The sequence below is a fragment of the Bos javanicus genome, chromosome 20, assembly GCF_032452875.1.
Source record: "Bos javanicus breed banteng chromosome 20, ARS-OSU_banteng_1.0, whole genome shotgun sequence".
Lineage (NCBI taxonomy): Eukaryota > Metazoa > Chordata > Mammalia > Artiodactyla > Bovidae > Bos > Bos javanicus.
In genome coordinates, this window is record NC_083887.1 from 3,664,350 (window position 1) to 3,682,209 (window position 17,860).

The 17,860-nt window shown below is 38.0% G+C and overlaps 1 protein-coding gene across 6 annotated transcripts in view; it reads right to left on the bottom strand.

Moving 5' to 3' along the window:
• The window catches only part of FBXW11 (F-box and WD repeat domain containing 11), a 131,415-nt gene that overhangs the window by 76,123 nt on the left and 37,432 nt on the right, over positions 1–17,860 (bottom strand). For 3 of the 6 annotated variants that reach the window (XM_061393213.1, XM_061393211.1, XM_061393212.1), the window contains exon 2: positions 13,516–13,617. The exons of the other annotated variants lie outside the window; for them this stretch is intronic. In XM_061393213.1, the coding sequence (XP_061249197.1) occupies positions 13,516–13,617 (102 nt within the window). The remainder of the gene's footprint in view (positions 1–13,515; positions 13,618–17,860) is intronic. 6 annotated transcript variants of the gene reach the window in all.

Genomic DNA, 17,860 nt, shown 5'->3' on the forward strand with positions numbered 1-17,860 from the left:
TGGACTGGTTGGATCTCCTTGCAGTCCAAGGGACTCTCAAGAGTCTTCTCCAACACCACAGTTCAAAAGCATCAATTCTTCGGTGCTCAGCCTTCTTCACAGTCCAACTCTCACATCCATACATGACCACAGGAAAAACCATAGCCTTGACTAGACGGACCTTTGTAGGCAATGTAATGTCTCTGCTTTTCAATATGCTATGTATGTTTTCTTCCAAAAAGTAAGCGTCTTTTAATTCTTCTGGTTACCATTACTTTAGTCCTTAATTTTTCATCTCTTGTTGTCTCCACAGATGAAGGATTTAACATTTGCCTTTTACTCTGAATTTAAAAACGAAGCAAGCTCTAAGAGATTGTACAAGGACTTCAGTAAGCGACTCCTGGTTTTTTAGAGGGAGGGAGGAAGGAATAGAAAGCTCTTCTTATGAAGAGTTTTCATATGCCACCCATCTACAAAAACTGGCAGCAGGTTCTGTGCTACCAGGTCACAGTACAGTGCGTGGCACACAGCAGACAGTAAAAAATGTACAAAATGTATGGGCGATATGTTTAACACTATGTTCTAAGTAGTTTCTAAATAATCCCACCCAAACTGCATGATCTCATTTTTGAATTACTATCAGAGCACCCAAGTGATTCAGTAAGAAGGCGCAGACTGGCACAGGTGTTCTGTGTTTGAAAATGTCTCTCAAATTCTTTCTCTTGGCCAAGTATATCCAGTATTATTAGATCTTCTTTTAGTAGGCCATGGCTTAGCTGACTCAACATATACTCAAATTTCTCAGAGAAGAGTTGCCATTTCAGAAGAGGCCTGTGATTTTAAGAGTATACTACTGAGTTACACAAAGTAGCCTAGTTAAACTTATTCAAAATAGCAATGTTCAATCCTAGTGAGGATGCAAACCCTCTGGAAAGCAATATGACAAGATATATACAGTGTATCTCCTAGGAATATATCCTAAGTAATTGAAAAGGAAGGCAAAGAGTTGTGCCAAAAGATGGCGATTCATTTTTAATAAATAAAAGTGAAGAGTCTAAGCATCCAGAAAAATGTCAAATTATAGGATGTTCATGGAATGTGGTCATTTCAAATCATGAGAAATTTTTAATAATAGTAACATATAAACACAATAAGCCTGAATAAGTGTACAAAGTATGTAAAGTAAAATAAAAGCATATAAGGTTATATAATTATATAGATAAAATTCTCAAGGATGTAAAGCAATGCACAGGTTAAAAACTCAAATAAAATATGTCAAATTATTAAGAATGATATTCCCTAAATTATTCCTCATTTTTCTTTCTAATTTTATCCCAACATTCTACAATATGCATGCATTACTTCTATAATCAGAAAAGATTATTTTTTAAGCAAAACAACAATACAACAAGCTAGTCTTCAAAGCAAAATCATTTTTTCCTCAAGAAACTCCTTCAATTCACAAGAATACTTGAGTTCAAAGAACTCAGCGAACTAAGTCCAAAGTAGTTCTGGCTATGACAGCAAATACTACTACACCATATAATCCCAACAGTCCCTAGCTTAGACAGCCATTTCTTCTTCTCCAGTTTATTCTGCCTGTTCAGAAACTATTTTACAAACAGGTGAATTTATTCACGCAGACTAAGACATGACCCTTTTCTCATGGAACTTGGGGTTTCCATGGGGAGAAAGACAATGGGGAGGGGAAAAAAAAATACAAACACAGAATGTAATTTCAGGCAGTGCTAAGTGCCATGAAGAAAAAATAAAGTAGGGTAAGGAACAGAGTGAAAAGCAGTAAGCTATTTTAGACTGGGTGGCCAGAGAAGGGCTCTAAAGAAGAGATATTTGATCATGTAAGCTACTGGTGTAACAACATAAATAGCATTCCTATTGCGTAATTGTCCTAGAAAACTCTATTTACAACTTAAAATGCACATAATCGTCTCTATGAAAACAGTTTCTACTTTGAGAGGCAGTAAGGTGTATTGGAGGGGCTTCCCACATGGCTCTACGGTAAAGAATCTACCTGACAAGCAAGAGACCTGGGTTCAATCCCTGGGTCAGGAAGATCCCCTGGAAATGGAAATAGCTACCCCACTCCAGTGTTCTTGCCTGGGAAATTCCATGGACAGAGGAGCCTGGCAGGCTCCATGACATCGCAAAGAGTTGGATATGACTTAAGAGACTAAAACCACTGAGAGACTAATACCACCAAAGCAAAGCGTACGGGAACCAAAGGGACTGTTTAAATTCTGGTTTTGCCCCTTACTTTTATGTGCCCTTAGGCAAGTCACAAGCTTTCTTTCTCTCTGAATCTCCATTTCCTCATGTATAAAACAGACATAACGAAACCTAGTTCATAAAACTGTTCAGAGGATTAAAAAAAAGTACAGGAAAAGGCTTAGTAATGTGACTGGCTAAGTGTTAACTGTGAGATCCCTACACACGTTTGGTTCTTCTACAAAATGAGTACTATGTACTGAATGATTCTTCTTGAAGAGTCAATACTAAAGCACTTCATTGTCACAAGTAGACATATACCATATTTTTATCTTCCCATACTGGGGACTCAAAAGTCCAAATCACCTCTGACTATGGTTATTAGATACTGGTGATACAAATGGTACTGGCTTGGTAAGATTGGTATCACGCTTACTAACGTCACACTCACTTTTCTTCATTTGGTCACGGGCTGCTTCTGTTTCCATTTGTATCCCTAACTCCAAAGTTGGCCTCTTTTCATTCACAGTTGTAACGGTTAATTTTATGTGTCAAGTCAGCCAGTTGTTTGGTCAAGCCTTAATCTATAGGTTGCTGTGAAGGTTATTTTGTAGATCTGATCGCATACTACCTTCCAAAATGTACACAGGGCTTATTTAGTAAGTTGAGGGCCACAGAGAAAACATTCTGCCTCCAGACTGTAACACCGAAATCTTGGCTGCATTTCTAAGCTGCTTGGCCACACAAATTTCAACTTTGCCAGTCCCCACAATCATGTGAGCCAATTCTCTAAAATATCTATCCATCTACCTACCTAGCACTACTGGTTCTATCTCTCTGGGGAACCATGACTAATACACTGCTCAACCTCAGAGTTGGCCCCCTTGTTTTCTCTCTTCATTCTATCATCTATACAGAAGACAGAGATCCTATTAACATGTTAGCAGGATAAACTGCTCCTCTGGTGGTGGGCTAGTCGCTAAGTCGGGTCTGACTCGTGCAACCTCATGGCCTGTCGCCCACCACGCTCCTTGGTCTATAGGATTTTCCAAGCAAGAATACTGGAGTGGGTTGCCATTTCCTTCTCCAGGGGCTCTTCCCAGCCCAGGGGTCAAAGCCGGGTCTCCTGCACTGCAGACAGTTTTCTCTAATGACGTCCCATCTCTTGTAAAACAAAAGCCTCCTTGGAGTGCCCTACCTCCCCCTTTCTCCATAGCACTTCTTACTACCTAAAATACCATGTGATTTACTTATTTCCTTTCTGTCCCCACTAAAATTTAAGTTTCAAGACAGAGTGGCTTTTTGTGCACTCCTGTATTTCCAGCCCCTACAATAATCCCTGGTACATAGTAGAAGCTTCATAAATATTTGCTGCTTGAAGAATAAACAAATGAGTAAACAAAGTATGATTTTTTTTAATGCATTCTTTGTGTTTTCCTATGCTTTCCAGTTTTCCACATTGGGTATTTATTTCTACTATCATATACTGCTGAGAATAATGTAGATCAGAATAACTTTTTGGTGGTGGATTGGTCAATGTCAGAAAACCTTAAAAAGTTTATACCCTTTGATTTAGAATTTTTCCAATGAATAAAACCTAAGAAATAAGTACAGACTAAAACTTAGTAACTTTAATGTCCACCAGTAGGAGAGTGATTACATTATTGTACATACAACCTAATAAGTAAGTACAGACTAAAATTTAATAACCTTAATGTCCATCGGTAGGAGAGTGATTAAATTACTATACATCCAGACAATTAAAACTCTATATAATTATTAAAAATGAAGACCTAGATTTATTAATGTGAACCATATTGGTAAAAATGGGGTTATAATTCAGTATATATAGAGTATAAGCCTATCTATAAACAAAATATACACACACACAGAAATAAAATGTCAAGGGAAAAAAACAAAAGAATGGACACTAAAAGTGAGAATATGGTTGAATGATTAATTTCTTCTTTATACTTTTCTACTATCCATAATTTTTGCAATGAAAAAATGTTACTTTCATAAACAGAACAATAAGTATAAATCAACAGAAGTACAAAAACCAGAATTCTTACAAGCAATATAAAAGACTTTAGTATGAGGCATACTGTGTTATTTTTGTTGAAAAACTAAAAAGGCATTTTCTGATGTGGTCTGAATTTCATTTATCCACCTACCTATCCTTAAATTATGTACACTGTTAAACCGTATCCATCACATACACTGTTTTGGAAACCATAAATTAAAACTGTCAGTAAGACAAGGTGTCATTTTCATTTTCCCATAGCAGAAGCTCTCAACCATGGCAAATGTATGTGATTTCTTGAGTGTTTAAACATATGTGTATGATCCATGAGTTAATCAAGTGCTACTTCTTGAATGTTAGTACTATATGCCAACCACTGTGCTGTCATTAGAACTTTCTCCAAAATATGAATTTACTTGCTACTGCTTCTGCTGCTTCAAATTCTGAGATCATAAAGTCACTCTGTTTTCAGAAAATATGACATGGAAATGATTTTTAAAAATATCCAACAATTTCAATTCATAGTAAAAAACAGGAAAAATCACTTCTTTAGAAAAATGCTAAAATAAATCGTTCTGTTTGGCACTTTGAAATTTTTAACTTTCAAAGTTTATCATCACTAACAAGACACTTTGAAACCAGCATTATTTGTATAAAAGACAGCATGATATACTGCAGACCATGGCAACCCCACATAAGTTAAAAACTGATGATGATACTAGGGAAATGAAGAAAAACAAAATCTTGAAAGAGATTTGTATGAGTGGACATTATCAGATTTAAGGAAATGAAATAATCATATGATTTCAAAGCAATGGAGAAAAGCTGGATCAGCAAATAGTATGCAGAAAACAGAGTGGCCATTTGGAAAGAATGTGGATCCCTGATTCAAAGAATTTACCAAAGTAAACTGCAAAAGGAACAGAAAGATTTAAATGTAAAACAAAGCCAAAGACCACTGGAAGAATGGCAAAGGAAAAGAACGACTACGGTGGCCAATAGGCACATGAAAGGATGCTCAACACTGCTAATTATTAGAGAAATGCCAAGGAAAACGACAATGAAAACCACCTCACACTAACCAGAAGGCCATGGTAAAAAGTCTACAGCAATAGGGGATGAGAATCTGCCTGCCAACGCAGGGAACATGGGTGCAGTCTCTGGCCCAGGAAGATCACCTGCCACAGAGCAACTAAACCCGTATGCCACAGCTGCTGAGCCCGTGGGCTACAGCACCTAGAGCCTGTGCTCTGCAACAAGACACGCCACCGCAGTGAGAAGCCCGTGCACCGCAACGAGGAGCAGCCCTGACTCTACAGCTGGAGAGAGCCTGCAGGCAGCAGCCAAGACCCAGCACAACCAGAAATTAGATTATTTTCTTACAGTCTATAAATAACAAATGCTGGAGGGGGTATTGAGAAAAGGGGACCCTCCTACACTGCTGGTGGGAATGTAAGTTGGTGCAGCCACTATGGAACACAGAATGATAGGCTCCTCAGAAAATTAAAGTCAGCATACAATCTAGCAATCCCACTCCTGGGCGTATATCCCTACAAAACTATAATTCAAAAATCCACATGCACCCCTATGTTCACAGCGTGCTATTCGCAACAGCCACACAAGGAAACAATCTAAATGTCCACTGACAGAGGACTGGATAAAAAACGATGCGGTGCACACACAGAAGAGAATGTCACTCAGCCATGCAAAAGAACAAAGTGCCATTTCTGGCAACGTGGAAGAACCTGGAGATTACACCAGGTGAAGCAACTCACAAAGAAAAAGACAAATGCCGCATGAAAACGCTTCTATGTGGAATCTAAAACACGACACACGTGCCCCGATCTACGAAACAGACGCACACACAGAGCACAGACACGCGGCTGCCATGGGAGGCGGGCGTGGAGGACGCACTGGAGTGCGGGGCAGGCAAAGGCGGACCCTTACAGAGAGGGACAAGCAAGGTCCCTACAGCGTAGGGAACCAGAGTCAACGTCCGGGACAAGCCATGATGGCAAAGAAGATGAAAAAAACCGTGCGTGCGTGTGTGTGTGTGTGTACATAACTGAATCACTCTGTACAGCAGAAATTAACACACTGTAAATCAATTATACTTCAATAAAAATAAATTAATAAAAAGAATAAATATGACTATATTTAAAGTAAAAATCTCTAAGCATTATCAACCAAACTGAAAGGCCAAAGTCAGGGGAAAACATCTGCAATAAATGACAGGAGTTACCATATTTAATATATAAAGAGTTCCTAAACTGAGATTTTTTTTAAAAAAGTCATTTTAGAAAAATACCAAGTAGGTATGAAGAGATAAGGCACAGAAGACAAGTAGAAATGGCCAGTAAACAGACACGTATTTTAACATTTTCATTCACAGGAATGGAAAAAAAAATTAAAATTAAACTATCCAATGCCAGCAAAGACATATAAAAAGGGAATCTCTCATCCACTGCTCTAAGGAGTGGAAACTGACCCAACTTGTCAAAAGTACAATTTAGCAACCTAAAGTGTTTCAATGTGCACACTCTTTCACCTAGGGAAATAATCAAAGAAGTATCCAAAGACTTATCTACAATGACCTTCTACTCAACATGGATGTCTCAAAAACTTGAAAAAGTCTTGACAAAGAGGGAGGGTTTCTTAAAATCAGCAATATGTATATTAAATGGAATGTTATTCAGTGATTTAAAATGACGGTAGAAAGTCTTAATTCACCATGTTACTATTTGTCATTTTTTATTATTAGTTTAATTTTGAACAAGTATAGGTTATTTTTAATAATATTTTAAAAGTAAACCTTAAATATTTTTAAATGATATCCAGAGCTTATAGAAATAAACTAGACTATAAAGTGGTCCACCCTCCATGGAAACAATTTAGCCACTTCTATCAAAATAAATCACTTCATTTTGTGACAGATCACTGAGGTATAATCAACAATTAAGATTTCTATATTTATATACATTGTATTGTAATTCAGAAAGAAAAAAAAAACTGTACTCCTCTGAAATCTATGGATGATAAAAGTTGGTGAAATTTCCACTGGTAAAAGAGTTAGGCTTTACAAAATCTGGAGACATGTCTGTACTATGATGATAAGTAAATAAAGGAGACTGTACTGTGGTTTTTCTACAGTGAGCCCATTTTCCCTATTTTAATAAAATAAGAAAATCCCTATAATTGTGGAGTAACAAATTCTATGAATGAAAAAACTGAAATATGCAATGCTAGATAACATTAACTGTTAACATTTGTTGGGGGGATGGATAGGAGAGATTATTACTTTTCTGTAAATGGACGATTTAATAAAAAACACTGATATTTGTTGACCAAGCAACTGTACTTCTAGGAACTTATTCTACATACATAATTATTCAAGCCTAAAAATATACATTCATTCAAATACAGTGCCATGACAGAAAAAAATTGAGCCCCAAAATTACTTTAATAGGGAACTGGATATATATATATTTTTAAATGATAAAACCAACATAATGAAATATTTTTGTGTCTATTAAAAAGAACAGGGTTCACATGGTCTCATATGCTGATATGGAAAGATGGGCAACGTATCTTACTAATTTGAAAAAGCTATTAATTGAAAAGTAATATGTATAATATGGTCATATTTGTAGTTTTTTAAGCTTCTATCTAAAGGATAACAGGAGAAACTCCTAAGTAACACTTTGGGAAGTGAGACCTGGGTTCAAAGGAAACATATGTCTTTTATAACTTTCTATATTAGTTGTACTATTTTTAATTCTTTGAGCCTTTTTTATGATTCTTTTTTTTGCTAACATAAAACACTGATTTGTCATGCTCCTTCTTTTTTAAAAGCTATCTCAGATTTGTTTAAAAATGCTCCAGAAAAAACAAAGTTCAAGAAAGAGAAAGTTGGACTAAGAATAGCTTCATTTTGAAAACTGTTCACAGTTGAGTTGAAAGGGTCTCTTTACTTTTGTGTGTTTGGAAATTTCCATAGAATTTTTCACATAAAATCTTGCTAAGAGTCTTGCTATCTATCTAGTACAGCTAAATCCAGAGCTATTCCAGGTGAGTAGAAGTGTGAGCGGCATTATGCTAAACCCTCTTTCATCCTTCTCATGATTCCAAAGTCACACTGTGGGGTTCCATAGGACATTAAAACACCACTCTTATAATCATTTTCATCACCGCAATAATGAAGAGAACCTGCACAATTTGATGAATTCCTTCCTGCCCAACAGGCAGGAGGAAGAGAGACCTTAAAACAGCAACAAATGTTCACTGAGTGGTGAGGTTACCAATGGATTTTTTTTTTTAATAAACTATATTGAGTAAATTTTCTTATAAAGAGAAAAAAAGGTTTTTAATGTTCATAAAATACTACACTCTACCATTGAAAGGTTATGTCAAGCCTTCCCATTATTGGCCCTAGAGTTCAACAGAATAATGAACAAGAAATAATAAATCCCCAACACTTACTAGAAAAAAAAAGACACTGAGTTGGAACAGCCACGTCTGACCTAAGGACACAGCCCTGGACAAAACAAGAACCCCTGACAGCAGGGGCCATATCACACACCCAACCTTTTATCTTACTCTGATCCTGCCCTGGGCTCTGAGGCTGTCAGGCCAGACAGGGCACCAGGGGCAAGTGATGAAAGAAACGAATTTTCATTCCCTCAATAGCCAACCAATGGCAGGGTGTAGATGCTATCTCCCTCTACTTCATAAAACTGTGTGGGCAGATATAACCACCTTCATGTAAAGGATGAGGAAACGGGGTGGGGTGGGGGGGGGGGGGTCAGGAGAATAGGAAACCTGACCAGCGAGCATCACAAAGCTATCAGGCACCAGAGAGAAGACTAGAATTGAGGTTTGTCTGATCCAGAATCACGATTCTTTCTACCAAGCTATCTCCCTTCTCTAAAAAATATTCTCTTATGTTGGCAGCTGTAAGTTCCAACTGTAGTGTCCTCCAATCAGTGTGGATCACTATACATAGTGAACAGAAAAGAAACAAGACAGGCAGCTGTCAAAAGTTCTATTCATTGCTGCACAGCAATATCCACAGTGGGGCTTCCCTGGTGGCTCAGTGTGAATTCACCTGCCAGTGCAGGAGATGTGGGTTCAACCCCTGGGTGGGGAAGATCCCCTGGGATAGGAAATGGCAACCCACTCCCTGGGAAATTCCTCTTCCCTGGGAAATTCCATGAACAGAGGAGCCTGGCAGGCTACAGGCCACAGGGTTGCAAAAGAGTCGGACGCCACTTAGTGACTCAACAACTACCCAAATGGAACTAGAAGCAAGGCACTGAAGCTCGACTCTCACAATCCCTTCTGTCACTCCAAATCATCATCATCAGTGCAACTCTTGAAAAAGGCGCATCCCTAGCTGGGAACTTGTGTGTCAGTTCACTACACAGAACCTCTACATCCAGGTGCATCAGCCTTCAACTTTTAATGATAAAAATAAAAGGGAATTTTTTTCAACCCCAAAATGGCAGTTGTCAAGTTAAGGTCACTACAGCATGCTGACCAGAACACTGGTTTTGCAGTTACCCAGATCTAGGTTTTTTGGTTGTTAATATTTATTTACTTCTTGGCTGCCTAGGGTCTCAATTATGGGAACTCTTAGTTGGGGCACGAGGGATCTAGCTCCCCAACCAGTGACAGAACTCCAGTTCCCTGCATTGGGAGTGCAGCGTCCCAACCATGGACCACGAGGGAAGTGCCCAGATCCAACTCTTAACCTAGTTCTGCCGCTTAAATAAATGTGTAACCTTAGACAAGTCAATTAAATTCCATAACTTCAGAGACAAAGAAGCCAAACTAGATAACTTCTCCATAAAGAATTCAATGAGATAACCTAGTACCCAGAGCCCAACACTTAAAAACAAGGTGGGTATTTTACAACACGTGTAATACATATATAGTCATAAATGATACTTAAATGATAATTATACAATCATATATAATATGTGATACATAGATACATGGTCCGAACTCTTGATTATATGATGTAACAATCAACTGGTTGAATCTGAATAACTGAACCAACTGAAATATTGATTTAGTTCAGCTTAGTTCAGAGGCATTCAGATATTCTAGTTCAACTGTTCCAAAAAAATGTTGAGGGTTAGTCACAATTTTTAAAAGTATGTATGTATGTGTAAATATGTAAGTGTGTGTATGTGTGCGTATATTTGGCTAACATCAGAATTTCATTACACACACATACACACCTGGACTTGGTGACTCGGGCTGAATTTGTGTCCCCAGGTCTGCTTATTACAATGAACTCCAAGACAGCAGGGACTAAATCTGCACTGCTCACCTTTATATACCCAGCACCAATACAGGCCCTGGCACATACCAATTGCTCAGGAAATATTCACAGAACTGAATTTTCAGAAAAGCCACTCAGCAACCTCACTAGCTTTAAGATTCAGGAGGGCTCAGCTTGGTAACGGGAATGTAATTTCCTCCCTCCAGAGATATTTGGCAGGTTTTTCTTTTTTTATTTTCAAATAATGCCTAAATAAGCCACACACCGGATATCTCAGTAGCAAAGTTTTAACAAACAAAACTAAAATGGAAAACTCTAGAAATAGTAGCATTCCAGTGTAGAGGAAAGAAAATCAATTTTGGAATCACGCAAATCTTGAATTCAAATGCTAGCTCTACCACTTCACAGATTAACTTGAGTTGAATCATACATATCACCTCTGAGTCCCAGTTCCTACATCTGAAAAAATGGGAATAATACCTACCTCATAGGGTTGTCACAAAGCTAATATATATGAAGCCCTGAGTAGAACTGGTGGTGAGTGGAGTTTTCTTTAAAACAGTTTTACTGAGGCAAATGAATGGTTTTTATTTTTTTGTCTTTCCTATTCCTTTTCCTCTCTCACAGCAGAAACTAGAGGAATACATTATGCCTAAAGGCAACTACAGTACTAACTTTACTCCTGCTTTTCAAATGGTATGATAAATCAGCCAATAGATAGGCTAGTTGGCTGAAGTTGCAACTGTTCCCTGGTGCACGTGGTCATTTTAAGGGGGCCCTTTCATGCAATTCCAGAGCTCTAGCATAGTCAACCAGGCTCTTCGGGTAGCCTGTTCCTGCTTTTCTAAGGCCTTCTTAAAATGGGCTTGCTGAGAATGTGAATGCAGAAGTCATCTTTGTGACAAAAATAAGATGTAGCTTATAAGCAATAGGCATTCTTTGAAAAAGCCCCTATTCAAATTAAGTCACTAACTTTTAGTATTTGTTTTGGATACTGGAGGTAGACAATTAAAATAATATATAAAACCAAAGAACTGACAGAAGGAAAGTCTTCGAAGTTCATTTATATATGTTTACTTTCCTTTCACAGATGGAACAAAATAGAATGATCTAACTCCAATCAGCTGAGTGCATATTTCACTTTACTGTGCTGCATATTCTTCCATAAACTAAAGAAAATAAAAATCTAAGTAAACAAAATTCCCCAATGCACCTCTGAAGATACTATTTGTTCCATTAACATTTCAGTGAATATCACTCAATATTTCACCTTATTTTAAGGTCTATTCAAGGCAACGTTTATATTTTTTCTCTTAAATGATTTTCACTGGGAGAGATGAGTCAAAGAAGTAACTTATCTGGGTTTCCATTTTCAAGGTAGAAACCCTATTTGCTCCCTCCCACTCACCCCAACTCCAGAGAATTCACAATACTGCTACTAAAATATACTGAATAAGGCCTTCCGTTGGTCAATTACTTTTAACTAAATGCAATAAAAATAATCTGCACTTCCAGATGTCATTAACAACTACAATTCTTCGCCTGCTTAAATTTCTGGATAGAAACTGGATCAATCCACTAAAAAGCAACTATAACATTCAAGTAAGCATTTTCAGAAAAATAGAAGACAAAGATGTACACACCATTACTATAATGCAAATATCCGTTATTTAGCACCAAGGAGAGCACATGCAATAATCTCAGTCTGCTATTTCAAAAACATTTTTGTTAAAGTTATATCACATGCAGAGAAGCTGCTTTTCCAAGAGTAAATATGCATTACACTGGCGCATTACTGAAAACCCAATCCCTGGACCCTAAGAGTCCTAACTCAACTTTTCATATAGACTCTAAGATAACTGGATCTTATATTGACTTCACTCTCAAGTTAACTGTTTTCTAAAGAAAGCAATCTGAATCAATAACCACACTAGCGCAGCTCAGAATGTTCACAATCCCAATATGAAGGAAATTTTCCCCCTTTCTGGCTCCCCAACTCCATTTAAAGACTGTAAACATGAATAGAGAGATTACCTTGAGAACAGTAAAGTAAACTCATTCCATCAGTAAGATCCCTCTAAATCATTTCTTGATTCTACAGTGTTTTCCTAAAACAGGGCAGTCTCAACAGGATGCCAGGAATTCAATACTGCTTTTTAAAGGTATATCAAACTGTCTGGAATATACAGTGATGAAAATTGAATACTGCTACTGAAACCATACTAAATTAAACACATGCTTTCTCTAAACAGAGCTTTCCCAATAAAGTCACAATGTTTTCCGCCTTGACTCTCTTAGAATCCATCCCAACATGTGAGGTTAGCCCAGCTGCACTCCTGCTAATAGCTTTTATCGGAGCAACCCCTCCCACACCCCCAAAGAGTTTTACTTTTATCTGTGGAATTCTCTGCCAGCCTCGGCCTGGAAAACTGGGTGGACCCTAAGGACAGGTGTCAGCTCTGGTCTTTGGGAGGTGGCCCAAACTGACAGTTATTGCCAGCATAAAGCTGTGATCTTTATAAACTTCAATTTGAGGCTTTATACTGTTAGTGATTCCCTCTCCACTCCTTTATGGAAGGAGGGAGAGAAAGCAAGCCAAAAGGATGAGTTTCAAAATAGAAAAATCACCACTTTAATTATGAAACCCTCCCAACTCAAGAAAGAACTGTTAAAGGTAGCCAAATGGAAAATGTCAAGGTTTTGGGGGTACATGCACAACTATTAAACATGAGAATCACAGATTCAAGGTGGGGGTTGGGAGGATAAAAAGCAGGAGCGGAAAAAGAGGAGCAGAATAGGGCCCAGCCAAAGACCCATTTGCTCAGAAGGGCCCCTCTAGGTATGAACTCCTCCACGTAGGGCACCCAGGCTGGAGGAAAGCAGAGGGTTACACAGAACATTTAGCAGACTTAACATTGGATTAAACACACTACTGCAAGTTTCAACAAATGTTCATGGTATACGTAAAAAACACATTTACAACAAGAAAGAAGAGAGGCACCTGGAGACATCTGACACTGGGCATGCTCTGCAGGCAACTCAGTGCGCACATGCTCTCTACCAGGTTGGCGCAGCCTAGCCACAAAGACCTTGGCACAGAACACTGCAGGATGACAAAAAGGAAGGAAGAGAAGAAGCAGTTAGAGGCCGCAACAAATCACTCCTTCACACAGGCAACTTGAATGTTAGTCGGGCAGGGGGTGCACCCATGGCAGCTTGGAGGTCAGGGGTGGTAGTCCAGCAAAGCTTACGGAAACCTGGGAGAGGGCCCACTTTCTGTCCTACGGAAAGGAGGTTTCTGCTGCCAACCACTAACTCCTCAGGGTACAGTGAGCAGAATCAAGAGGGAGAGAAAGATGTTTCAGTGGAAACCCATTAAAGGGAACTGTAAAGTCTGAGGGCAAAACAAGATTAGTGGTGAGACTGCGACTCTAACATCATGTGCTTAGTAGCTCTGCTGTGTCCAGCTCTTTGTGACCCCATGGACTGTAGCCCGCCAGGCTCCTTTGTCCATGGGATTCTCTAGGCAAGAACACTGGAGTGGGTTGCCATGCCCTCCTCCAGGGGGTCTTCCCAACCCAGGGATCGAACCCTCCAGCACTGCAGGCAGATTCTTTACCATCTGAGCCACCAGGGAAGCCTCTATGGTTTTTGGTCTATGTTGTATAATTACAATTGCCATCATTACATTACCTACTATGGGGCCGGCACTTTCAATGTGTTCTCTAATTACCACACCACAGTGTCAAGAAACTGAGGTTCAAAGGTAAGTCATTTGCACAAAGACAGCAAAAGAGGGGAAAGTCAGAATTTCAAACTTTGGTTGCCGCTATTAAAACCCACATTCATTCCACAAGACTATGATGCCTCTATTATAAAAGCTTTGATCACCTGAAACTTGATCATCTGGGCAGTTTCTGCACTTCCCTAGATAAAATCACAGGGCACCTAGAGACACAAGGCAAAAAGAGCAAGAAAGATGAGCGACAGATTGATAGATAAAGGAGACAAAAGAGCTGATAAAAACACATCTGATTTTGAGTGTCACCCAGATCTCTGCCTTCACAAAGGCAAAAAAAAAAAAAAAAACTTTAGAATAATCATGACTTTCATTTTGGACTTTGCTTACAATATTCATTTAACACGAGTAAGAATTAAAAGCTTATTTCATTTACCCATTCCCATTATTCTTTAAGAGCTTGCTGGTTTTAAGGGAATTAAGTAAAAAAGTAAAATATAAACAAATACAATATAGCTAGTATTTTTAAACCATTAAATTATTTGTGGTATTCAATAAGTACTTTTTCAAACCTAAGGTCAATTAATTTACTCTAGCAAAATGAAAAATCAAAAAAAAAAAAAACAGAACTGAAGCTGGGTGTTTGGGTTCAACCAAAATACTCCAGAAGTCTCAGACCCAACCTCATAAACTTGTTTATTCTAGCTATAATTAGGATGGTTAAATATACCCACTTTCCTGGGACAGTCCAAGTTTACACTGGTCTCAGCATAACTTTCTCTCTCAAAAGTGTTCTGGTTTGGGAGGTAAATTCTATGGTTACCCCAACTACAATATAAACAAAGGGCACTATGCTTGAACTCAGGTAAGCCTGGGCTCCTTCCTATCCGCCATCTGTACTTTCTAGTTAAATCCCACCAATAATGTAATGGAGTATTGAGATTATTTGGAAAAGGCATTTAAAGAATACAAAACCAGTGGACTCAATGGAATAAAAAACTAAGCAGGTTTTTGGTAATGAAGAAAATACCATGTATTTCCAATAGTATGCTTCCTTTTCAAAGCTTCCCATAGCCAATATGGTAGAATTATATCGCTGATACTCAAGGCATACATATGTCATCACCCCAACACTTTCAAAGAGGGCCATAAAAGATGTTGAACAAATGTTTGGATAATATAATGACAATAGCTGCCATTTATCAAGCTCTTGTTATATGCCAGACAGCTGACATAGTAAACCCTCACAATAACCCTTGTAAGACAAGTATGATTCCATTTTACAGATGAGGAAACCAAAGATCAGGAAAGCAGAGCTTGATCTGCTTAAACAGCAACTTATTGAAAGTGCAAGGAAACAAGGGCTAATTGATGGCAGAACTAGGACAAGAGGTTAATCCCGTCTGACTCTCAGCAAACATGTTTTCTTTCCACTACAACAAACTATCCAGAGATACCTAGCGAAACATTTAGGGCAGAGAAAATGCCCAAGCACACTACATGTGTATATATATGTGGATTGCATACATTATTTAATTTAAATGTCCAACATCCTCATAGTTCAATTTAAGTTCCCTTTTTGGAATCTCTGTAGTTATCCAAATCACAGAATCACTTATACCTGAGAACAGACTTCAAGGATTACACCTGTATTCAGCAACTAATACCAAATTAACACCAAAACTCATCTGCAAATCAATTTTCATTGATTCAGTAAAAACAGGTTCCTGTTGCAGAGTTCGGTATGTATTTACCTCAAAGGGTAAACACCATGAAGGCATAAGGTAGGTAATGTATTCTGATTAGGTTCTGCTAATAACCTGAGATCCAAAACTTAAAAAAAAAGAGAGAGACCAATTTTCACATTCACTAAATCAAAGAATTTAGAGTTTGTGAGATTTAGATTATGAGAACTGGACCAATTAGTTCAAACCACCCCCCCACGACTTCAGAAGTAAAGAAACTAAATAAAGCCCAAAGAAGAAAAGTAGTGAGCAGTTTCCTAATCATCTAATGATCTAATTAATACTTATAAAAATATGGAAAACAACATAAAATAAACCTGAGAACCTAATTTCAAAATATTAAATATTTATTACAGGTATTTTTAAAGTTTGACATTGAACTTGTATATTCAGAAAAAGACTTTTAAAGACAGTCCAGTTTCTAAGAACTTATCTTTGTAACACCGATGGAAGATATTCTGGGGTAAAGAGAGTGATGACAGTGTTTATAACACATATTAGAACTGCTCTACTTTCACAGTCAATTACCTTGGAGCTAAATAACCAACCACAGCGCTGAAAAATAGTTTTTACTCAACAGAAAATGCCACTCTAGGAAATACATCCATCTTTTTATAAAGATGCCTATGCCTGCTAGTCTAAATAAGGCTACTCTTAGGGCTAACAGTCCAAGAGGACATTGATCTATTTGTAAAACATGGCTAAACATAAAAGTTCCATATTTATCAACCTAAGAGCATTAAAATGCAGCTTTGACCACAAGCAGTAATTGATTCTTGAAGCTGCTGATTCTAAATCTAGGGACCCGGGTGAAGACCCATGTTGACTACTGTGGAGTAACTTATTGTCTATCGTTCTTTTACTGAATAGTGCAAAGGTCTCTTCCTTTGAGCTCCACAGAGGCACAACGCACACCATTGTCGCGCTCTCTCTCTTTCTTTTTTTAAAACGCTAACAGTGGTCATATCTTTAAACTTTTGGAACACTACCTCATTGTTAAAATATGAGTACCATGGTACTTATCCTGGTACCATGGGTATTTATCAATTTTAAGAAACACTTATTGACCTACTTATTAAGCTAACAACAATACAAACTAAGCCTCTTTCCTCCTGAGACTTCAGCCTGGAGCTCAAGAGAAGCACACTGGGATCACAATGAAGATGCTTAAGGGGTACAAAATCCCTAAGAAATGTTCGTTTTAATGTTCACATTTAGCAACCAATACTCTAATTTAGGGTTGTCCACAAAGAACAGGAACTAATTCAAACGGGGTTCTAACAGTAAGAGCAAATAACCAATTAGATTGACTTATATTTATATGTTGTATAGCCAAAGAAAAGAACATTAATCAAGGAAACTGACAGTGTTTATTAATTTTGTCACACACACTGTATAATCAAAAACCAAAATCAGGGCCACCATGCTGAGAGACACTGTAATTCTGAAAGGACAAAAAGAATAATAGCTTTTGGCATTTTTCAAAAGCAAAGTTATTAACAGAGGTAGGAGAGAAATGTCCTAGGCTCTCTTCCTATTGCCATAGGAACCACAAATCAAAAGGGAAAGTGGCTGCAGGCACCTCGCCTCTGATTGGCCGGCTTTTAGAGGAACTCACAAAAGCTAACTTTGGTCTGTGTCTAGATGGAATAGTTTTTGAATATCTTGCCCTGATTCCTTCTCAAAGAGGCAATTCTTTCACAAGCTACTCAAAGGGGTATTTTATGTTAATTGTCTCTCTGATGTCACTCTGATTTAGATTTTCCATAAATCTGATTTAGGTTTTCCATAAATCTCTCCAATTTTTTTCTTTAAACTACTTTCCACAGAACCATTACCCACCTCTTCTGCCTCCTATCATC